This window comes from Mastigoproctus giganteus, chromosome 11 (assembly GCF_048544385.1).
Source record: "Mastigoproctus giganteus isolate SK-2022 chromosome 11, ASM4854438v1, whole genome shotgun sequence".
NCBI lineage: Eukaryota > Metazoa > Arthropoda > Arachnida > Uropygi > Thelyphonidae > Mastigoproctus > Mastigoproctus giganteus.
The window spans coordinates 13,878,089-13,903,327 of NC_143585.1; the positions used below are offsets into that span (position 1 = coordinate 13,878,089).

General features: G+C 39.0%; 1 protein-coding gene across 4 annotated transcripts in view; it reads left to right on the top strand.

The window, feature by feature from the left end:
• The window catches only part of LOC150077729 (putative palmitoyltransferase ZDHHC13), a 121,123-nt gene that overhangs the window by 58,491 nt on the left and 37,393 nt on the right, over positions 1–25,239 (top strand). For all 4 annotated transcript variants that reach the window (XM_090385546.1, XM_090385542.1, XM_090385543.1 and 1 more), the window contains exons 3-4: positions 9,457–9,621; positions 19,924–20,162. In XM_090385546.1, the coding sequence (XP_090241672.1) occupies positions 9,457–9,621; positions 19,924–20,162 (404 nt within the window). The remainder of the gene's footprint in view (positions 1–9,456; positions 9,622–19,923; positions 20,163–25,239) is intronic.

Below are 25,239 nucleotides of genomic sequence, written 5' to 3' on the forward strand. Positions count from 1 at the left end.
TAGATGCCAAATACTCATTCAGTTTATCAGCTACTTGATCAGGATCATCCACAGTCGAACCATTCATGTTAAGTGGACCAATCTGATTTATCCCCTTCATTCTAGAGTTTACATAAGTAAAGAACTCTTTGCTGTTTTTCTTTGCATCCTAACTTCCTTTGTGACTTGATTACAGATTAGCTTATATCTGCTGTAGGCTTCTGTCACCTGCGATTTATATTTATCCCATGCATTTTTTCTTCTCTGCCATGAGCCTCATTAATTCACCCGACATCCATTTAGGCCTGAACCTTGAACAGTATTTCTTAGTTCGTATGAAAAGCCTAATAGCCTCGAAGATTAAGTCCCTGAGGGCTTCCCATTTAGAATTCACTGTTGGTAACATCATCAGTTGATCTCACTGTATAGAATTTAAAAACTGTCAGAGACCACTGTAGTCATCTTTACGAAAACAAAAACCCTTCCCTTTACCCTTAATGGTAGTTACATCTTTAAGTAAATCCCACATCAGTATGGTGCCTCCATAGCCAGGTGGGAAGGAGCAGCAGTGCGTAGCACATGCTTCTTGATTAGACCAGGGTTCGAGTCCGTCACCACCAAATAAGGAGGATGCAGAAAGGTCAGGGAATGACCACCGCATATCCCCGGAGCAATATGGCCTTAGTTGCTAATGCTCCTAAAAACCAAATAACAACAACCCACATCAGTACACTGTGATCACTGTCACCTAGTGGTTCCGTTATCTGCAAATTCTTAATGCATGAGTAATCACTGCTGATAATCAGATCAAGAATATTACTCCCTCTGGTTGTCCCTAGAGCCTGTTGCTGTAGAAAACAATCCTCCAATAAATCCACAAAAGTCTTGCTAACTTGCAAGTGACCAACCCACAAGGTGCACTCAGTATCTGGAAATTTAAAATCCCCCCATTACAAGACATTGTGATTTACTGGCTCATTCTATTTCTCTGCACAACTGTTCGTTGTGCTCATCAGAGTCATTAGGCCTCTAACACTCCCACTCTCATTTTCCCTTTCCCAGTGTTTATGTCACACCAAACAGACTCAACGTTGCACTGTCCACCCGTGTCAACCAGATACGCTTCCTTAGGTTTTGTTTCTTAACTAACAGCAAAACCCCTCCTCCTCCTTTCCTACCCTGTCTATCCTTTCTGTACACATTGTACTCCTCAAATTCCAATTTTGCATTGCTTATATCTGTGTGACACTAAGTCTCTGATATCCCAACAATATCTGCATCTGCCCTTGATGCCTTGATCAGTGCTTCAAATTCGTCAAATTTATATACTATACTTCTAGCTTTGGTGTACATTCAGCTGTTCTTACTCTTAGTTACCCTAACACAGCCCATGTATTTACTTTTTGGGGTGGGGAAATGATGGTCCTTAATAAATATACATATGTGTTTACTCTTCTTTAATTTTATTTTGAATATGTATAATAATAATTCTTTATTAAATATTCCTTATTTGTTCTGTTCCCTTATAACTATATAGACCTCTATTTCTTACACCCCCACGTACACATTTGACTTTGCTTCACAGGAGAATTCCAGATTCAAGGGAACTTCTCAATTATGTATAATTTCCCTCGGAAAGGCTGAGTGTTCAGGAAAAACAAACTCACAAATTAATAAACAACAAAGTTTATTTACATATATATATATACAATATAATATACAATTGAATAAAAAAACATGTCATATGCATACAAAGTTAAATCAAGGATACATTGCATATATTATTCTTATTCCTGTTTCCCTTCACTAGCTAATCTGAGTTGACCATTATATGAAACACTTGATTCATTCTTCTTGCCCTAACTAACTCCTAACACTTATACACATTCACCATACCTATTTCACTTACTCCTGGATACAATTGTATTTCTTATATTAACAATCAATATGCTACTTTCATCATTATACTCTGTGTTCTCACCATATACAATATACTGAAGACCAATCTTAACTTTCCTAAAGTCTCTATTTGTTATTAGTCTTTCAGATGAACCAACAATTCTTCATCAATACAAACACTATATTCAATTATCTGTCCTTAAAACATAATCAAAACTTCTCATATAAACCTTACTACCCTTCTAACACATTATAATCATTTGAACAACAATTTAATCTATTACTCATCCTTCGTTTCTCTTGCATTTTACAATAACCTTTTTTAATTAATTAAACTCTGTTAGTATATATAATTTACTTCAGAGATAATTTATCTATCATTTTACTTCTAGTGCTACCCCCTTTTTTTTTTAATTAATCACTATACTGTTTCACTAACAGTCCTTGTTAACTTACAGTACTTACTATATTCTCACCTACTTCTATCTTTTTTCTTTCCTTTCCGGGGAGGTTTCAACCTTCCATTTTTGGCTCTCTGAGGATCTCCTTCATCTGCTTCACCTGAATCTGCTACAGATAATTTTCAGGAACTCTTGGCTGCATGGGACTGGCGTCCTTTCTCCACCTTATTCGGGCTACCTTCCATTTGCTGCTTCCTTCCTTCTCATTGAGCTACTAATTTTTTGGCTTCGCTCCCTTCCCTCTCCACCTTATTAAAACTTATTAACAAAAAGAAAATTCACAGGGCATCTCACACTAACTCCTTCTCTACTCCACTTTTTACAGCTCATCCACAAGGAGATAGCTCATAGGGTGCCACCCTTGCTTCTCCGCTCCACCTTTTAAAAACTTCTTTCTTAATAAATTAAGAAATATATCACAGCGCTCGTTGCATTCGGGTCACTCCCCTTGCCTTTCTTCCAATGTGGATTAGACTATAGCATACAGCCACTGCTCTTGCCTTCCAATGATGGACAGGCTTATTCTCCTTACACTCCATAATTTCTAACACGACAAAAACTCAACTGTCTACTGTTACCAACTCATATTTTCTACCACGACCAAACACTCAACTGTCCATGTTACTAACTCATTTTTACTTACACCGATGAAAAAACTCAACTGTCTGTCCTAACTTATTTCCATAAACACCCACATAAACTCAACTCGGGGTTCTGTGTCTTAACTCACATTTTCTAGCACGACAAAAAACCTCAACTGTGTCTCCCCTAACTCATTTCCATAAACACCCACATAAACTCAACTCAGGGTTCTGTGTCTCTCTCTCTCTGTTCACCCACTTTTTTCATCTGAATTCCGTACCACCCCTATGTGTCAGGCCCGCCCTTGTTCTGAGTCTTAACCAATCTTTCTCATTTTATCAACTTTCACTCTGTCCCTATTTGCTCGTTTTATTTTCTCAAGCTGTCTCCTTATTGCTCAATCTAACTTCTTATTTTAAGAAATTTGTAAAATTTCTCAGGCTGTCTGTACCTTTGAAGTAAGCCGCTTATAGTTATACTTTAGCAGACTAATTTCACAAGATCTACAAAACTTGCCATCGCCGACAGCCAGACGCCAGTCTTAACTCTAATTCCAGCATTTGTTCTGTATTTACTTCCTGTCTCTTCTCCAGGTGTCACGGATCAAAGAAATGTCCCGACAGTACCATGGTCCACCGCACCATTGTTTTCCAGAGTTAACACCTATTACCAACAGCCGTTGCTACCAGTTTCCATTGTTTTGTTTGTACCTGTGTGCTGGGAACCGAAGTACACCCCTATTGTCCTTCAGCTTACCGCTCCCTTTCTATAAACGTTGTCTAATTTAATCCCTTGCGAGTGACCTCAGTAATATTCTTGACTTGTAAGGTTTCGCTGCCCCATATTGCTATATTATAAGTTTTACTTTAAATTAATCTAACTTTTCTATAAAATAATATACTTGTAAGATTTTACATCTTACAACTTGTTCCATGATGACTTCGGCCCTGGAAGGATTGTGCAAGGCTCAAGGGGTAGAATTTTTTTCAGCCTGGTCTGTACTTGTTAACAGGAGAGACTGCTTCTACAGGGATGGGATACACTTAAATAGAAAGGGTGCAAGAATGTTTGCTGATGCTATCGAGGCAGTGTTAGGTGGGTCGGAAAACTGCTAGATTGGGGGGATACAAGGACTAATAGATTAACAGTAGCCACTGGCAGAGGTGAAAGTGATTCTTGCACTGCTTCTATTGGAATGAGCTGCAGCCTGGAAAATAAGATGCAGGATATTTCAGAGACTGCTGGGAATCATTGGGGTACAAATAAACACATAGGTTGTGTTAGGGTAGCTAAGAAAAAGAACAGGTGCATGTATACTTGTGTGTACACCAATGCTAGGAGTTTAGTAAATAAATTTGATGAATTTCAGGTATTGCTCAAAACAACAAAGGCAGATATTGTGGGGATTTCAGAGACGTGGTGTCACACAGATATAAGGAATGCAGAACTGGAATTTGGGGAGTACAATGTCTACAGAAAGGATAGACAGGGTAGGAAGGGAGGAGGGGTTATGCTATTAGTTAAGAAATACATAAAATCCAAGGAAGTGAAGCCATTCGACATTGCTGGACAGTGCAGTGTCGAGTCAGTTTGGTGTGACATAAGCATTGGGAGATCAAAATTGAGAGTAAGAGTGTGCTATAGGCCTAATGACTCTGATGAGTATAATAAGAAACTGTACGGGGAAATAGAGTGGGCCAGTAAATCAGAGAGTCTTATAATGGGGGATTTTAATTTCCCAGATATTGACTGGAATTTGGGGGCTGGTCACTCACACACTAGCAAGGCTTTTGTGGATTTATTGGATGATTGTTTTCTACATCAGCATGTTCGGGAGGCAACTAGAGGGAGTAATACTCTTGATTTGATTATCAGTAGTGATTCTTCATGCATTAAGAATCTGCAGGTAAATGAACCACTAGGTGGCAGTGATCACAGTGTGCCGAAGTGGGATTTACTCAAAGAGGAAACTACCATTAGGGGTAAAGGGAAGGGTTATTGCTTTCGTAAAGGCGACTATGATGGACTGAGACAGTATTTAAATTCTATACAATGGGACCAACTGATGATGTTACCAACAGCAAATTCAAAATGGGAAGCACTCAAAGCTATGTTGGAAGCTACTAGGCTTTACATACCAACTAAGAAATATTGTTCAAGGTTTAGGCCTAAGTGGATGTCAGATGAACTAATGAGACATATGGCAGAGAAGAAAAATGCATGGGATACATACAAATTAACATGGGACACAGAAGCTTATGATAGATACAAGTTAATCTGTAACCAAGTTACAAAGGAGGTTAGGCAGGCGAAGGCAGATTACGAGAAATCTTTGGCAAGGGACACAAAGAAAAATAGCAAAGAGTTCTTTACTTATGTAAACTCTACAAGGAAGGGGATGAATCAGATTGATCGGCTTGGGTAAAGAAAGCCTGCACGAGAACGACGACAAACGTCGGATAACTTACGCGGTAAATTAGTTTGCCGATACGGCACTCTAGCGCTGCTCACTCGGTAAACAGACGGTAGGTGTTATCGGACTGGAGCAAAGTCGAGAACGATATACTGATTGACAGGTAGGCGTGGCAAACAATGAAATGATTTATTAATAAACAATTTATGTGCTAGTCCACTCATGATTCTAAAGAAAAAAGGTTAGGTTACCCCCTCCATTTCGGGAGAGGTTCAAGCTCCCATGGGATTCAAGTGGAGGTAACCTGACCTATTTTCACCATTAGGGCATATTATTGAACAAGAAAATAAAAATACGGCCATAAAAAAATAAATTTTTTTATGAATGTATTTCTAAATATGACTGATTCTAAAGAAAAAAGGTTAGGTTACCCCCTCCACTTCGGGAGGGGTTCAAGCTCCCATGGGATTCAAGTCGAGGTAACCTGATCTTTTTTCACCGTTACAGTAAATGTTAGGGCATGTACGATTAGGACAAGTTACCATTAGTGCTGCTACAGTGATACTAAACCGATGTTATCGTGTGTTGTGTTCGCGCACCAATCAGCACGTCGTTTGCCACGCCTACCTGTCAATCAGTATATCGTTCTCGACTTTGCTCCAGACCGTTAACACCTACCGTCTGTTTACCGAGTGAGCTGCGCTAGAGTGCCGTATCGGCAAACTAATTTTCCGCGTAAGTTATCCGACGTTTCTCGTCGTTCTCGTGCAGGCTTTCTTTACCTTCGCCGATTGATCCACTTGATATTGAATGGTCAATTGTTGATGATCCTGCTCAGGTAGCTAACAAACTGAATGAATATTTTGCATCGACATTCACACATGAGGAGTTATTCAGCGAGGGGAATGCCAGAGGTGTATTCAACTCTGGCAGTAAGCTAGAGAATCTTGTAATAACTGAGAGTAAAGTGGAGGAGAAATTGTTGAAGATAAATACAGGAAAGGCACCTGGGGTGGATGGGATCTATCCAGTTATATTAAAGGAGGCAGCAAAGGAAGTAAGCAAACCCTTAGCCATAATTATGAGAGCTTCCTTGGACTCAGGAGAAGTACCCATGGACTGGAGATGTGCAAATGTGACCCCAATTCACAAAGGAGGATCAAAGGGCGACACAAGTAATTATAGACCTGTTAGTTTAACTTCAGTTCCTGGAAAATTAATGGAGGCACTGGTTAAAGAAGCACTGCAGGATCATCCAGACAAGACTTCAGTTATAGCTGAGACACAGCATGGTTTTGTTAAGGGGAAGTCTTGCCTGACCAATTTGATTGGATACTATGATGCAGTCACAAAAGAACTGGATGCAGGGAATAACTTTGATATTATATACTTGGATCTTAGAAAGGCTTTTGATACTGTTGCACATGGAAGGCTGCTGCACAAATTGGAGCAGTGTGGCATTGGAGTCAAATTGCTGCTATGGATAAAGGGATGATTGAGGGGGAGAAGACAGAGTGGTAATCAATGGACACTGCTCATTGTGGACTAATGTTATTAGTGGAGTCCCTCAGGGTTCAGTATTGGGTCCATTATTGTTTTCTGTATTTATAAATGATATTGATGATGGTGTATCAAGCTTAATGTCCAAGTTTGCAGACGATACGAAGGTTGGCAGGGTTGTCAAGGACACTACTGACACTATGCTACTGCAACAGGAACTGGAAAGGTTGAGCAGATGGGTGGAGAGGTGGCAAATGAAGTTTAACATTGACAAATGTAAAGTATTACATATGGGAAACAGCAACCCCAGAGCAACATATCAACTCTGTGGTACTACACTGACAGTGGTAGAGAATGAAAGGGACCTGGGGGTGGTTGTGCAGGCAGATATGAAGTTTTCTGAGCAGTGCAGACAGGCTGCAAGAGTAGCTCATGGTGTATTGTCGATGATATATAGGAATTTTTCTAGCAGGGATAAGGAGGTGATTATTTCCTTGTATAAGGCAATGGTCAGACCACACCTAGAGTACTGTATACAGGTCTGGAGGCCTCATTTCAAGAAGGATGTAGAGCTGCTGGAACGAGTAGAGAGAAGGGCAACAAGATTAGTGAATGGAACAAAGGGGTGCTCTTACGAAGAAAGGCTTAAGTTTTGTAAATTACAGTGTCTGGAGACTAGGCACCGGCGAGGTGATCTGATAGAGGTGTATAAAGCCTTGAATGGTTTGAATGCTGATGGGATTCTTCCTCTTGCTCAGAATAATCACCTGAGAGGGTATCAATTCAAATTGAGAAAAGACAGATGTAGGATAGATGTGAGGAAATTTGCCTTTAGCCAGCAGGTAGTTGGTTGGTGGAACAGTCTTCCATCCCTTGTCTTGGAAGTTGACAGCCTAAATAAGTTTAAGGCTCGGCTGGACAGGTATTTTGAACGAACAGAGGGGTGAAGTGGAAGTGGTTATTTTTTATTTATTTATTTTACTTTAATTTTTTTGGCTGATGCTGCATAAGCTTGCTTTCTTGCATCAAATGCCTCTACTAATGCTAATGCTCCCAGCAGCTCTTGAAATCCCCAGCAACTTGCTCTCTAGACTGCTGCTCATTACAATAGAAACAGTGCAATAATCACTTTTGCCTCTGCCTGCAGCTACTTTCAATCTTTTTTTCTGTGAATCCTCCAAAGTGATCAGTTTTCTGACCCACCTAACACTGCTTCAATAGAATCAGCAAATATTCTTGTATCCTTTCTATTTAAGTTTATCCCATCCCTGTAGAAGCAGTCTCTCCTGTTAGCAAGCACAGACCATGCTGAAAAAAAATTTACCCCGCGAGCCTTGCATAATCTCTCCATGGCTGAATTGATTGACAAAGCTCTCATTATATACTCCCTCCTATTGTGTCTGGGCAGATTTGCAGACACTTTCAAATTTAACCCTAACTCGCGACTTTTTTTCAGCATTGAACTGTACTTGTTATGTAAATCTGCAGATCTCTTACTCTTAATATCATTAGTGCCGACTGTACAACAATATCACCTTTTGTGCCATTAAAGAGATGTTATCTGCCCTATAATGTCATGAACTTTTGTCCCTGGCAGACATACCTTGGTCTTGTTCCACCTATCCTTTTTGCATAATATATTCCTTGTCTCCCTGACAATAGAGTCACCAACAATAACTACTTCCTGTGGGACCAGTGCATTCTGCCTTGGAGAATTGCCACTGTGTTGCCTGATGCACGGGAGTGAGCTCTGGTGTTGAGTTGGGCAGCCGAGAGCTTTATGGGCCCCTCATTAATTTATTTGAGGGCATGTATCGTACACCTCCAATCCTCATAGATGCCCATTAGAATGCTGAGTTGGCACCTAATTTCTTCACAGTCTCTGCTTGGCTAGGACATATCCTGTTCTAGACAGATCTGTAAAAAATTTAACATTTTGCACATTTTTTTTAGACTTATGCGTTGGAGAATAGACCCCTTCAGTTCTTCTGCGAGCCACATACTACTGCCACTTTGTGCTCATTGCTTTGCTGCTGGGTCATGATTCTGTTTAAGTATAATTTAATTAACAATGAAATTTAATAAGATTAATAAATTTTACTACACTGTATTAGATTAAGTAACACTGTATTAGAAATCTTGCAGATTTCTAATACAGTGTTACATATTTTGCTATTTAGTTTTACGTTAAACCTCACGCTATGATATTCGGGATTTACGTTACATTATTCTGAATTGTATAATAATGGCGGCAAGTTACGAATCTTAAGATCGGACACTAAGTATTATCTTTCAAAATCGCTATCTAAATTCAGGTAAACAAGGCGTTTGACCAGGACTGTAAAGCTACTTATAGAAAATAATTTAGTATAATAATTAAGTCAATAAAACGACTAAATATATATAAAAACTTAGTGTTCGCTGCAGCTGCAAAAATCTTGGCCAACACGGTAATACCCTCGTCATCATCATCATTTGTCATCTGCTAGTGTTATTCATCTACAATTACTAGTGTTATTCATTTTCATTAGTCATCTTATTATTGTTGATAATAATAATATGGATTAATTCATACATATTTAAAAGGAGTTATCTCTGATTAACTGTTTTTTGCTTTTCTAGATCAAGTCCTAAGAAGTGGTCTTAATTATCTTCATTTGGCAGTAATGTGTGGTCATGCTTCATCTGTAAGAGCTTTTGTAGTTAATGGTGCTAATGTAAAATCTACAGATGGTAATGGTTGGTCTGCACTACATTTTGCAGCAGCAGCTACACAACCATCAGTTGGTAAGTAGCTAAACATTAACATACTATATATCAATAAGTTTTATTCTATTTTATGTCAGTTTGATTCTGTTAGTTTTCTTCATTGAGCACAATCACATGAGGGGTGTGAGGTAATCCAATAATTTTCAGACTTCCCTTGTCGTGGTAACACTGATGATTGTATGGAGTTCTACTAATTAGTGATAGCATATTTGTTTGTATGTGATTTGGCACCAGTCCCATTCATCTAGCTCATTCTGATGTTAATTTACGGTCCTGTTAAGTAAGATTTTTTGTACACTTTATGATTTTTGTTTTACTAGGGTTGCTGATTTGGAAAAAAACCACGAGTACATGTGGTCAAAAGATTAATCATTGCTTTTACAATGATGTAACCAGTTGTTCAGAAAACATTGTGTGATGCAAATGGGTTACTTCAATCATGACAAAATAAAGTGAGCAGTTGCACCCCCTTATATAGTCCTCTTTATGCAACAATTTTCAACCAAATTTCTGATCATTGCATTGTTATACTGTTAAATTCTTGGGGTTCATCAGACTTGCTTATCCTTATTTATTGGAAAACCAAGGTTTAGATAAAAGACGAGATTTTAAGGTGGAATGTGGAATAAAGGATTCCATTCTTACAAGAATAATTTCACTGACACGATCTGAGCAAACATTGACATCAAAAGTTTTGAAACAGTAATCCGACCAAGGCAAAGAAGAAAAGAAATCTAACAGGTCGCCACATTTTGCGTTCTTGTAATGCCAGCCAACATGAGGTTCAGAATAGCCATGAGGTAAAGGCTCCATTGGAGAAGAGACAAGCACCAAGTTGCGATCTGAGGTGCCTAAAGGACCACTCACTTCGGTCTGTGTGACTAGAAAACAAAATTCAGCTGGAGTTGTGAACATTAAAATCACCAAGGAAAATTACCTCACTGTTTGGAAAGTTGGACTGCAGAAAGTCAAGTTGCAAAGACAGGAAGTCAAAGAGTTTCAAGTGATTAGTGGAGTTGGAAGAACAGTAGAGACAACAGATGAATTTGACAGAATGAGGTAGAGCCAGAGAAGATCGAAAAGAGGAGATTCCATATTACTACGTCTCTGACAGGGAATATCGAAATGGACATATGCACAGGTACCACCGATAAAGCAAAAGGAATCATACAGCAAATAATTCGGGCAGCGGAGATGAGCAGTGGGTGAATCAACCGATAACTGAGAATCTGTGAGAAAAATTACATGGGGTTTGGCAGACTCTAAGTGGAAATGAATATCATTGAGTTTAGAACTGAGACTATGCATATTTGTGAAATGAACTAGGAAGTGTTTGGGAGATTTAGAAAGGAAGTGTTAGGAATTGGTAGCAGATATTCGAGAAGTTGGTGCTGATTGATCAGGGCAGGGTTTCTCAAAATGGAAAGTGGAATGCAATGTGCTATCATCGGCAAAACTATGGATAGGATTTCCAGTGAATGGAAGAAGGTCAAATATACAAGAGGAAAAGTGTGGGGGAAAGAACTGAAGCTTGGGGGACACCGGCATTAGTGGAGAAATTAGATGATAAAGAGGCATCTACCATCACCCTCAGTGAGCGATCAGAGAGAAAACTGGATAACCAATTACAAAAAATAGTTGGCAAAACATAAGATGGAAGCTTGTTTAGAAGACCTTTATGCCAAACACGATCAAAAGCCTTTGAGATGTCAAGAGCAACTGCTTGTGTTTCACCGAACTTTTCCATTGAATTTGTCCATAAATGGGTAACATAAGCCAGAATATCACCAGTGGTTCGACACTGACGGAATCCATACTGGCGATTGTTGATCAGATGGAAGGTTTCTAGGTAGTTTAGGAGTTGGCGGTCACCAAGGAAAATTACCTCGCTGTTCGGAAAGTTGGACTGGAGAAAGTCAAGTTGCAAAGAGAGGAAGTCGAAGAGCTACAAATGCTTAGTGGAGTTGGGAGAACGGTAGTGGCAACAGATGAATTTGACACAATGAGGTAGAGAGATTTTAAGCTAGAGAAGATTGAAAAGAGGAGATTCCAAATTACCAATTCTCTGACAAGGAATATCGGAATGGACATATGCACAACTACCACCTGTGTGGCGAATGGAATCATACAGTGAATAATTTGGGCAACTGAGATGAGCAGTAGGTGAATCAACCGATAACTGAGATTCTGTCAGGCTGTCTGCACTGCTTAGAAATTTCTTATCTGACTGCACAATTATCTCCAAGTCTTTCATTTTCCACTTCCCTGAATGTAGAACCACACAGTTGATAAGTTACTTGGGGATCCTGCTTACCATATGCAGTACATTGCATTTGTCAGGTTTTAGCTTCAACTACTATTTCTCAGTCGATTGACCTAATATTCCTGGATCTTGTTTCAGTAGCATACATTCATTGCTTTCGTTAACAACCCTGCAAACCTTGGTATCATGTGTAAACTTCACCAATATCATTAATAAATATTGAACACAACAGTGGGCCCTGCACTGAACCCTGGGGGGGACTACATTAATAACGTTAATCCATGGAGAGCAGTGCCCATTAATAACCATTCTCTGTCTTCCACTCAACTATCCTTTTATCCCTAGCAGTAACTTTGGCCTTGATGCCACATTGCTCCAGTTTGTACAGCAGTCTGTTGGGTGGAACAGTATCAAAAGCTTTTCCAACATTCAAGCCTATGATACCAGAATAATTTTTTGCATCGTAGTATTCAATCACATTGGTTAGACAAGACTGCCCCTTAACAAATCCACATTGTTACTGCAGTATACATTCCTGTCTAGATGGTCCTGTATTACTTCTTTAATCTGTGACTGCATTGTTTTCCCTGGAACAGACTTTAATCTAACAGTTCTGTATTTACTCATGTCACCCTTTGATCTCCCCCTTTGTGAGTTTGGGATACATATGCACATCTCCAATCCACAGGGACTTCCCCTTAATCCAAGGATGCTCTCGTAATTATTGCTAAGGGTTTGTTTACCTCTTTGCTGCCTCCCTTAATGTAATTGGATAGATCCCATGCACCCCAGTCACTTTTTTTTTGTTTAGCTTTAACAATTTCTCTTCCACTTTTTGTTTAGTTATCATTAAATCATTTAGTTTCCCATTAGAATTTGATAATCTTATGGCATCTTCTCCACTAAAGAACTCTTCATGTGTAAATGTAGATGCAAATTACCTATTGAATTTCTCAGCAACCTAAGCATGGTCATCAACAGTTAACTTCTTTGACATCAAGTGGTCAATATAATTCAACCCCTCCTTCTACTGTTAATATAAGCATAGAAGTCTTTGCTCCAGTATTTTGCATTCTTTGCCAGAGACTTCTCATAATCTGTCTGACTTCCTTTGTGACTTTATTATAGAATAATTTATGTGTACTGTAGGCTTCTGTATCACCTGATAATTTATATGCATCCCATGCATTTTTCTTCTTCGCTATGTGCCACAGTAGTTCATCTGTCATCCATTTTGTTCTAAACCTTGAACAGTATTTTTTAATTGGTATGAAAAGTAGCTTCTATGAGTATTTCCCTGACTGCTTCCTATTTGGAATTTGCTGCTGGTAACATTATCAGTCAGTCACTATGCATATAAAAACTGTGTGAAACCACTATAGTCATCGTTACAAAACCTTTTCCTTTACCCTTGACAGTAGTTATGTCTTTAATTAAATTCCACATTTGTACACTGATCACTGTCGCCACATGGGCCCTTTTCCTGCAGATTCTTAATATTGAAGAATCACTGATAATAATCAGATAAAGAGTATTACTTCCTCTTGTTGCCTCTCTAACATGCTGCTTTAGAAAAGTCTTCCAATATACAAGTCTTGCTCGTGTTGAGAGGGATCAACCCACAAATTCCAATCAACATCTGGAAAGTTAAAATCCCTCATTATATGACAGTCTGATTTACTGGCCCACTCTTTCCTATATAGCTGTTTGGTGTGCTCATCACAATCATTAGCCTTAAACACACTCCTACTCTCAATTTTGTTTTTTCAGTTGTGTTGTGTTTTTTTTTTTTTTTTATGAAAACCCCAAACACGAGAGGTATTAGAACCCATAGTACTTGGTACCGCGCTTGGACTGGAGGTTGAGAAGACGAAAGAAGATATTTGTTGACATTAGACTTGAACTTCTGTAGACTAATTTTCAGGAAATACGTACGAAGGAAGGTTGTTCTAGAAAACAGCAGATGAATTGGTTCTGCGAGTTTGAAGTTGGAAAGTAAATGGATGTTGGCTGGTGGCGGAACATGTTCAGACTGTTTCGAAAGAGAGAGAGCGGGATAATAGAAGCCAATTCAGAAGAACAGTGCCCATGGAAGTACAGTCAGTCCTTGTATTACACGTGTTTACATTACACGAATTTGATCATACACGATTTATAAATAGGGGAACAATATCTTATATAACACGAACCGAATTCGCTTATGCATGATTCGCCTTTGTGTTTACAAGAAATAGCAGTCGAATCACCCCAACTGAACGCAACACGATAGGAATGAAGAGAAGATTCTGAAAATGTATTTGTTTTTTATATCAGTGAAGGGGAAACACATTTCACCATAATAACGTAAAAATGAACACAATTCCAGCTATCGGTATGGTCGCAAATGCAATTAGATCGAGTTTACTACCAGTTTATAACAGATACCACTAGCAGAAACGCAACTGGAAATTGTTTTTCTTGTTTTATGGTAGTAACCCCTAGAAATGTGCTTTAGTAAAATGTGAGGTGTTAATAGTGTATCTCGGCCTTTACGGTGTTGTTTATTCAGTTGCTACACTCGCGTAGCTTTGTTTATGTGTATCAAGCGTTCCTCCTCGTTTTGTAATTGTGCTTTATTCCCTAAAAATGAGTAAAATACTTAAAAGGTGTGAAAAGGAAGCGTCCTGGTGAAGACACTGCAGATTCAGACAGAAAAAAAAAAGAAGCAATATCGATAAACATAGGCGGACTGGGTCAAAAATTCTTACCCGGGAAAATTTGTAGTGTCCTCACACTAGCGTTTATGGCCAAAATCACACCGGCCACCGGGGGTTCTCCGGTAAGGCTTATGGCCACTTCGCCACTGCCGATAGCGAAAAAATATGAAACTGTGAAACGCTTTGAGCAAAATGAAAGACCATGTGATATTGCACGTGCTACAAACCGAAATGAGGCAACGCTGAGAATTACAAAGAATGCAGAGAAAATAAAAACAACTTTCATAGCAGCAACAACTGAAAGTGTAATATTGTTCCCACATCTGGGGTGGTGCCCCCAAAACCTCTCTCAGGCTTCTTGATTCCATTCAGAAGAGGGCAGTTAGGTTAATTAATGATTCATCTCTAACAGAGTCTCTCCACTCGCTTTCTCATAGACGCACTGTTTCTGCTGCATGCCTCTTCTACAGATACTTCCATGGGCACTGTTCTTCTGAATTGGCTTCTATAATTCCTGCTCTCTCTTTCAAAACAGTCCGAACACGTGCTGCCACCAGCCAACATCCATTTACTGTCCAACTTCCAACCCACAGAACCAACTTTTCATCTTCCTCATTTATTCATTCAACTGCCGTTTTCTGGAACAACCTTCCTTCATACGTATTTCCTGAAAATTACAATCTACAGAAGTTCAAGTCCAATATCAACAAATATCTTCTTTTGTCTTCTCAACCTCCAACCCAAGCACGGTACTAAGTACTATAGGTTCTAATACCTCTCGTGTTTGGGGTTCTCATAAAAAAAAAAACACAAAGAATTAGAAGAGATGGAACGGCTGTCATCTGTTTGGATAGAAAATCAAACAAAAAACAAGCTTGCTTACGATAGAAGCAAAAGCATTAGCAATATTTTATTACGTAATAGTCGTAATAAAATACGTATTTTATTCGTAAAAAATACTTACGTATTTTTTATTATTTATTATATTATAATAAAATATAATATAATAATAATAAAAAATATTATAAAAATTATAATATTATTTTTTATTACGTATTTTAATTGTTATAAAATACAAGTATTTTATTATGATTATTTATTGTGTTTGGTAATGTTTTGGTTACCAATGTGTGTTCAATCTTGGGTGGTCGGCACCTAACCCTATTTTTTCCCATAGGGCCTGTTTATATTGCACGATTTTGCATTGCACGAGGGTTTCTAGGAACACAACTATCGTGCTATACGAGGACTGACTGTATCTGTAGAAAAGGCATGCAGCAGGAACAGTATGTCTATGAGACAGCGAGTGGAGAGACTGTTAGAGAGGAATCATTAATTAACCTAATGACCTCTTCTGAATGGAATCTAGAAGCCTGAGAGAGGTTTTGGGGGAACCGTCCCAGATGTGAGAACAATATTCCATTGTAGGGCGGATTTGCGATTTGTACAGAGTGAACAGCTGTTTGGAAGAAAAGTAACGCCGAGAGCGAAGAGAAATCGAAGTTTTTTAGATGCAGAGGAAGCAATATTTGTGATGTGCTTGTGCCAAGAGAGATGAGAAGTCAGGGTAATCCCCAAAAGAGATATATCAACTTGTCTAGAAATCGGAGTGTCACAAAAGATAAGCATAGGAGCAGAAGAATCCAAGTTGCGAGATATAAGACAAGGCTGAGTTTTAGAAGGATTGAAATCAACTAAGTTGTCTTTGCCCCACTGGAGAATTACCTGGAGATCAGCATTTAAGGAATTGGTAGCAGATATTCGAGAAGTTGAAGCAGATTGAGCAGGGCAGGGTTTCTTAAAATGGAAAGTGGAATGCAATGTGCTGTCATCAGCAAAACTATGAATAGGATTTCTAGTCAATGGAAGAAGGTCGTTAATATACAAGAGGAAAAGAACTGAATCTTGGGGGGGACACCAGCATTAGTGGAGAAGTTAGAAGACAGAGGGCCAACTACCGTCACCCTCAGTGAGCGATCAGAGAGAAAACTGGATAACCAATTACAAAATCAGTTGGAAAACCATAAGATGGAAGCTTGTTTAGAAGACCTTTATGTCAAACACGATTGAAAGCCTTTGAGATGTCAAGAGCAGCTGCTTGTATTTCACTTAACTTTTCCATTGAATTGTCCACAACTGGGTAACATAAGCCAGAATATCACCAGTGGATCGACACTGACGGAATCCATACCGGCGAACGTTGATCAAACGGAAGGTTCTAGGTAGTTTAAGAGTTGGCGGATAATTGATTTCTCCATTACTTTAGAAAGAGTAGAAGTAATTGCAGTGGGACGATAATTGGATGGGAGGGATTTGTCACTCTTTTTAGGAACTGGCTGGATATGAGCAAATTTCCAAGCAGAAGGAAAAACACTTTTGGAATAAGAAAGTGAAAAAATACGACACAAAACGAATAAATTCAGGGGCACAGGTTTTCAGAACAAGTGGAGAAATACGATCAGGACCTGGAGCTTTCTTAACATCAAGATTCATTAAAATCCTTCTGACATCCTTTTGGCAAAAGACCACAGGGGTCATTGAATGGAATGTGTTGGGAATGGTGGGAGGTGTTTTACCAAGATTATTAATACATGAGTTGGAAGAAAAATGGAATGCTAGCAGGTCAGCTTTATCCTTGGCTGAAGTGACAACGGAACCATCTGGTTTTGATAGAGATGGGAGCAGAGATGGGCAAAAGTTGCGAACAATAGTTTTGGCAAGAGACCAGAATGCTCGGCTACCATTAGGGCACGAAGCAAGTTTTCTACTCTTAGCCTGTTCAAAATCTAGTTTGGACTGATTATTAATTGCTTTAGAATTGTTGCGAGTTTTGGTGTAGGCAGAAAATGAAACTGAAGAATTGGAAAAAGCCAATTACGATATGCAATGTTCTTCTCTTGAACTGCCTTAGCACATTTATTGGAAAACCAAGGTTTAGATAAAGGATGATATTTTAAAGTAGAGGGTGAAATAAAGGATTCCATTCCTTCAAGAATAATTTTACTAACACGATCTGAGCAAACATTGACATCAGAAGTTTTGAAACAGTAATCCAACCAAGGCAAAGAAGAAAAGAAATCTAACAGGTCGCCCCATTTTGCATTCTTGTAATGCCAAACAACAAGAGGTTGGGAGTAGCCGTGAAATAAAGGCTCCATTGGAGAAGAGACAATCACTAAGTTGTGATCTGAGGTGTCTAAAGGACCACTCACTTCGACCGTGTACTTAGAAGGGTTGTTTGTGAGAAAAAGATCAAGTGTGTTGGCTATATGGTTAGGATTATCCGGTATTCTTGTAGGTAAATGAACAATCTGTGCAAAGTCATTAGTAATTGCAAAAGCCTCAGCATCTCGATCAGCTGTGTCGGTGTGACTAGAAAACGGAAGTCAGCTGGAGTTGTGAACATTAAAATCACTAAGCAAAATTACCTCACTGTTAGGAAAGTTGGACTGGAGAAAGTCAAATTGCAAAGAGAGGAAGTCAAAGAGCTCCAAGTGATTAGTAGAGTTGGGAGAACAGTAGAGTCAACAGATGAATTTGGCACAGTGAGGTAGAGAGCCAGAGAAAATTGAAGAAAGGAGATTCCAAATTACCAAGTCTCTGACAGGGAATATCGGAACGGACATAGACACAAGTACCACCTTTGAGGCGAAAGGAATCGTACAGCGAATAATTTGGGCAACCGAGATGAGCAGTAGTTGAATCAACCGATAACTGAGATTCTCTCAGAGAAAATACATGGGGTTTGGCAGACTGCAAGTGGAAATGGACATTGCTGAGATTAGAATTGAGACCACGTACATTTGTGAAATGAACTAGGAAGTGTTTGGGAGGTTTAGATCTTTTCGCAGATAAGCTTACTCTATTAGTTTGACAATTTATGGTGTATTCAATAGTAAGAAAAAGTGTGGGGGGGGGACATGCTGTATGAAGTAATGAAATTTTTGGATATGGATATGGCATACACATGGTAAGAATATGTCCAGATCCTTGATGTAACGTGGCCCTCGACAATCCCCCCCCCCCACATACACTACTCAGACTCCCTCCAGTCACTATCTGGCAGAGTAGAGCTAGCAAGATTATACACTAGCCGATCTGGAAGCCCCCTAAAGAGTTATCAATAGGTTCGGTTTGGTGTACTAACTAGTGGTCGGCCTGCGAACACTGTTTTAGAGCTGTACCCTTGAAACGTAAGGAAGATTGGATCTCGCCTTGATGTTCATCATAACCTCAAAATTCATCAGTCATACTTTATGATGTAAGAGATGGGGAAGGGTTGACCGGAACTTAGCTCTGGAGACTAAACATGGGTTCCACCACTTCAAGCCACCAATATGCAAAGTGGTGGTATTGCACCCCCTTGATGAGAGTCATCTACCACCTAGTATTGCCTGGTAACACAGAGGGGTGGCATTCCGCCATGTGGTGGTGTGGGTGCCACACCACAACCCCTGCTTACGTTGATTCACACCTGGGTGGTTACCTATAATGCTTGTACATGGAGGTTATACCCAGGATTACTGGCGCCTCCATAGCCAGGTGGGAAGGAGCAGCAGTGCGTAGCACATGCTTCTTGATTAGACCGGGGTTCGAGCCCGTCACCACCAAATACGGAGGATGCGGAAAGGTCAAGGGAATGACCACCGCATATTCCAGGAGCAATATGGCCTTAGTTGCTAATGCTCCTAAAAAAAAAAAAAAAAAAAAAACCCAGGATTACTAAAAGTCCCACCATCGTGAAGGTGCAAGCAGAGGATTTGGCTGTCACAGAGAGTCCAGACTTTGCTGATTGTTTGGCCTATCTGAGAGAATGTTGGACCTTCAGTTCTTGTATCACTCCAGGGTGACTCAACATTGCACTGTTCACTCACATTGACTGGATGCACTACCTTAGATTTAATGTGCTTATTAACTTAAAACATAACTCCTCCACCCTTCCTATGTACACTGTACTTCTCATATTCGAATTCAGCATTGCTTATGTCTGAGTGACACCATGTCTCCGCTGTCCCTGCAATACTGCATTTGATAACTTAATCATTACTCCAAAGGGGATTGTATTGAAAAGTAACAGTACCATACTGCTCAAATAAACCTGTCATACCCAGGCCACCAACTTTTCAAATGTTCCTTGTATATTACAAAACCCTAGATTACCAAGGTAGTTAATACGTGTAACAATTGCAAAGACAAGTTAACCGTTAAAAAAAAACATTGAGAAGCAGTATTTAATAAACAGATTATCTAAGATTAAGAAAGATTATGACCTTTTGTAACAGATATTTTTAATAGATTTGATGATTTTTTTTTTATGTAGAAATCAGATATCTTGTTTCATCTCATGATTTTTACTTGCAGATATTGTGGAAACACTTATTGGAGCTGGATGTGACATCAATCTTCAAGATGTTTCAGGGCAAACACCCCTTATAATTGCTTGTTTAACAGGACACCTTTCAGTAGTTCAACATTTAATTATGAGGGGAGCTGATGTAAATATTGTTGATAGACAATCTAATAGTGCCCTCACTTATGTATCCAGTGCACCGTACCTCTCATCTGCAATTGTCACTGTCTTATTATCTCATGGAGCATTGGTAAAGTATTAGATTTTAAATATTTTTTTAGTCTTATATAAACACAAATTTCCATTTAAGTGCTGCATTACAGACATATTTTGTTATTGATGTTAATATTTACATCAAATTATGTACCAAACTACAGTAGACTTTCAGAATAATGACACCTTTGGGGATTCACAATGCCTTTATTTTGATTTTTCTGTTATCTAGAAAGTTTTATTTTTAATATATTTAATGTAGAAATACTCCCCACCATGACTTATGGAAGTGAAACTTGGGCATTCACCAAAAGAATGGAAGAGAAGCTGAGAACTACACAGCGAAGAATGGAACGAATTATATTGGGAATCAGACTGTTAGATAAGAAGAGAAACACATGGATTAGGTAGCTAACTGAAATAAAGGACATTCTTATCAAAACTAAAGAACTAAAATGGTCTTGGGCAGGACACATAGCTCGAAGACATGATGACAGATAGACTAAGGAAATAACAGAATGGTACTCAAGAGGAGTTAGAAGAAAACCTGGAAGACAACGGCGGAGATGGATAGATGAAATTCATGAGTTTGTGGGTAGTAAATGGAGGGCCATTGCACAAAACAGAAGGAACTGGGAAGTTGCTGGAGAGGCCTTCATCCTGCAGTGGATTGAAAATGGCTGATGATGATGAATGTAGAAATAATGAGGCTGAATTAGAAATAGAGAGATTAAGAATGCAATTTTATGAACTGCACATAAAAAACAAACATATCAACGATCCAATGTTATGTTCAGCTATTAATACACTCCTTCTTATGCCCATTCTATTTTCTATTACTATATCAAGTTTGTCACTAAGCTTTAATGTTCTTAATTATTCTTTTCTTCTCTGTATGAGGTTTATTAACTTTGGGAGAAATAGTGAGGATTTTTTAATTTAAATTAAATGTAAAACAGTGGTATAATCCATAATATCAGTACAGAATTCACATTCAAAATGGTGAATTTAATAAGTAAAATAGTCACGTGACTTGCCATTTTCTTTTTTCGGTACTGCAAGACATTTGCGCTGTACGTGAACATCTGATCTCAATGTGCCATTATCTAGAATGTGCCGTTATTTCAACAGTCTACTGTAGTACATATACAGTAGGCCCTTGTTATAATGCGGTTCGCTTTACGCTGATTCACTATAACGCTGTTCTTATATTATAACCCGTATCTGATTATAACGCTGTCACAAATCACTATAACACTCTTTTACCAGTGTACAGATTGCATTTTTGGCATATTCAACAAAAATGTTTCATCTGATGAAGTCGATAGCTTGAAAATGAATAGCAAATCAGCATTAAAACGTTTCCCACGCCGACTTGAGAAATTTTCCCACGCTTAGTGAAATTTTCTCGCATGCTAATTTAATTGCAGTGCAGTGACTTCTTACGTAGTTCTGAGATCAATATTTTAAAAAAATGATCGAGTATATTGCTTGTAATATTTGCAGTATATGCATTTATCCGAAGTCTAGTCATCACTCAGTACAGTATTAGACATTGTGCATAACGGACAGTTTACTCAAACATTGAATCATAATTTTAATACAACCAATGCAGTTACATTTTCGAAGAGTTAATAACGGCTGATTAGAATGGAAAAGTAACAATGTCTGGATGCAGTATGAAGGCTACAAATGTAAGAAAAAGACTGAATTTGAAAATTAAATTAGACATTTTGAAGTGAATTGATTCCAGTCAACAAGTGGATGTGTGCCATAATTTAGGACTGGCAAGATTTAACTGTAAGAACAATTATAAAAAATAAAGAATTAATTTTAGCAGCGGAAAGACAGCTGTTTCACTGCAGGCAACTAGGGCTGGGCTGGCTATTAGGATTGAAATGGAGAGACTTTAACTAATTTTATTGAAGATAATATCCAATGCAGAATTCAGTTAAGTTAAATTTTATATACAGGGTGTCTCAAAAATATTGGTACAAACATTTAGGGTAGGTAGGTAACATCTAAAGGAATGTGAATCGCATAGGAACCCATAACCGGAAACGTCATGGGAAAGTAGTAGCAGAGGCACAAGAAGCAGAAATGACACAAGGCAGTAATTAGTGGCAAACATTTATTTGACATAATATTAACAATGGTGTAAGAGTTGGGTGCATTTCATGATGTTACAACAGATGCCAGAAGGTTCCACCATGAGACGCGATGCATGCGTGACACCGACGCAGCATGGATTGGCGGACACAGTCGAACACACCTGGAGTTTCTTTGACAGTAGCATCAGCACAGACGAGTCTCACCACAAGATCCTTTGTCTACACAGGTGACTCATACACGATAGATTTTAGGCCCTCCCACCACAGAAATAAATCAAGGCTCAATAAATCAGGTGAGCGTGGGGGCCAGGCAACGGGTCCACCACGGCCAATCCATCGACACCCAAAATGTCTATTCAAATGGTCACGAACACACCTTCCATAATGGACAGGTGCCCCGTCATGTTGAAACCAAATGTTGTGTCTCACAATTGCTGGAACATCGTCAAGTAACCCTGGTAGAACTTGTTCAAGAATGATCCGATATTTAGCGGAGTTCATGTGGGATGGTAACAGGTATGGGCCGACTAAGCAGTCACCGACCATAACTGCCCACACATTTAAAGCGAAGTGATGTTGTGCCGCATGGGGGTTTTGTGAACCCACACATGAGCATTGTGCTGATTGAATAAGCCTCATCCGTGAACAAAACATAGGCTGGAAAAATTCAAGTCTTGAACACTTTCTTGGAGAAACCACCGCGCAAAAGCCACACATGCAGGATGATCTTGGGGGAACAGTAACTGAACCCTTTGGAGATGAAAGGGGAGTAAGGAATCATCGTGCCAGACATGTACACTGCAACGAGACACTCTGGAGGCAACGGCATGTGTGCTTGTAGTAGGATTATTCTGGACAGCATTCAGCACACTTTTTTCCATGGCGGGAGTTCGCGTCGAACGTGGTCGGCCTGCACTACTCCTGTTACCTCTAAATGACCCATAACACAAATTTTGATGCACATGCGCAAACAAACGGTGGTCCGGTACATGTCTGTCTGGGAAGCGTTCTCCATAAATTCGTTGAGCGGCTCGTCCATTGCCCTCTGCTAATCCATACACTAGGTGCATGTCTGCCAGCTCACAGTTCGTATATCGATGCATGCTCTTTGTGCGGGGACTACTGCTTGAACGAGTAAACCAGAAATTTTCCCTCACGCGAACTGATGAACAGCGCCAGGTACCAACTTATGGTGACATTTCCGGTTATGGGTTCCTATGCGATTCACATTCCTCTAGATGTTACCTACCTCCTCTAAATGTTTGTACCAATATTTTTTGAGACACTCTGTATATAAAAAAGAGAGAGAGAGAGAGAGAGAGAGAGAGAGAGAGAGAGAGAGAGAGATTATATGATGATCTGAAGAAAACACCAAAAAAAAAAAAAAAAAAAAAGTGAAACTATTTAAAACTAGTAAGGGCTGGTTGAATAGATTTAAAATTCAGGGAGAAGCTGCAAGTGCAGATCAAGGAGCCAAAACTTTCAAAAAAGAACTTGTTAAAATTATTGAAGTTTTTTTTTTATGAAAACTCCAAACACGAAAGGTATCAAAACCTATCGTACTTAGTACCGTGCATGGATTGAAGGAGAAGTATGGGGGAGGGCGATGCCGGAAACTTTGCTCTGGAGACTAAACATGGGTTTCACCACTTCAAGCCTCCAATAAGCAAAGTGGTGGTATTTCACCGGTTGATGAAAGTCATCTATACTTCTCAACAAGTTTTTAACATAGATGAAGCAGGACTTCTTTTGGAAATAAATGCCTAAAAGAAGTTTCATATTGAATGAAGGAAAAACATGCCAGGTTTCAAAGCTTTATTGTTGGGTGGTAACACTGCGGTGGTAACACTTTAAAATTAAAGCCCTTTTAGTTTACCAGGAAGAGGGCCAAAGTACAACCCAAAATGGACAAATTTTTCATGATTAAATTAAATCAGTTTAGATCAATTAAATTCATGATTTTAATTGGAATTTTAAGTTTAATTTTGATATGTAAGTAGTTACCACATAATTATATACTTATGTAATGCAGAATATTTATTATGTACAAATATTTGAATATTAAATACTTTGACTGACATTTGTGCATATTTTCACTACTGCTTATTATTGATTAGGAAATATCCTATGGCACCGACCGCAACTCACAAATACATATGTTACCTTATGGGAATGCTTGCCACACTTAGTGCGGATTCACTTAGCGCTCTGTTTTTCCGGAACGAATTATCAGTGTTAAGCCGGGGTCACCTGTATATACTTGCTGCATAATTTAGTACATTTATTACTTTGTTACAGGCGCCTCCATAGCCAGGTGGGCAGGAGTGGCAGTGCGTAGCACACGCTTCTTGATTAGAACGGGGTTCGAGCCTGCGACCACCAAATACGGAGGATGCGTAAAGGTCAGGGAATAACCACCGCATATCCACGGAGCAATATGGCCTTAGTTGCTAATGCTCCTAAAAACCAAATAACAACAACAACAACAACTTTGTTACATTACTTTACAAAGAACCTAACATACTACACAAAGAACCTAATTACATATATACTTCTGATTACATACTAGTCAAGACAAGATACCACAACCAAATTAAGTCGAGTCATAGTTATTCTGGAGCAGAAGTTGACAGTGACCACTGTCTAGTGATGGCAAAGTGGAATCTTAGATTTAAGAAATTCAAACGAATTGGAAGGACTAGCTGGAATTTGGATAAATTACAATATGAACATGCTAAGAGGAATTACGAAGAGAAAACAAATGAAATCATAGCAAACATAACAGGAGACAACTGGGATTTGATAAAGCAAGGTATATTAAAAGTAATGCAGGAGACATTAGGAAGGAGCAGCTTTGCTCCAAGGAAACCATGGATCACGGAAGAAATACAAGAACTCATACAAAGATGTAACAAATATAGGAAAATATCCACAGAGGAAGGTCAGGAGAACTATAGATACACAAAGAACCTAATTACAACCAAATGTCAGGAAGCAAAACAA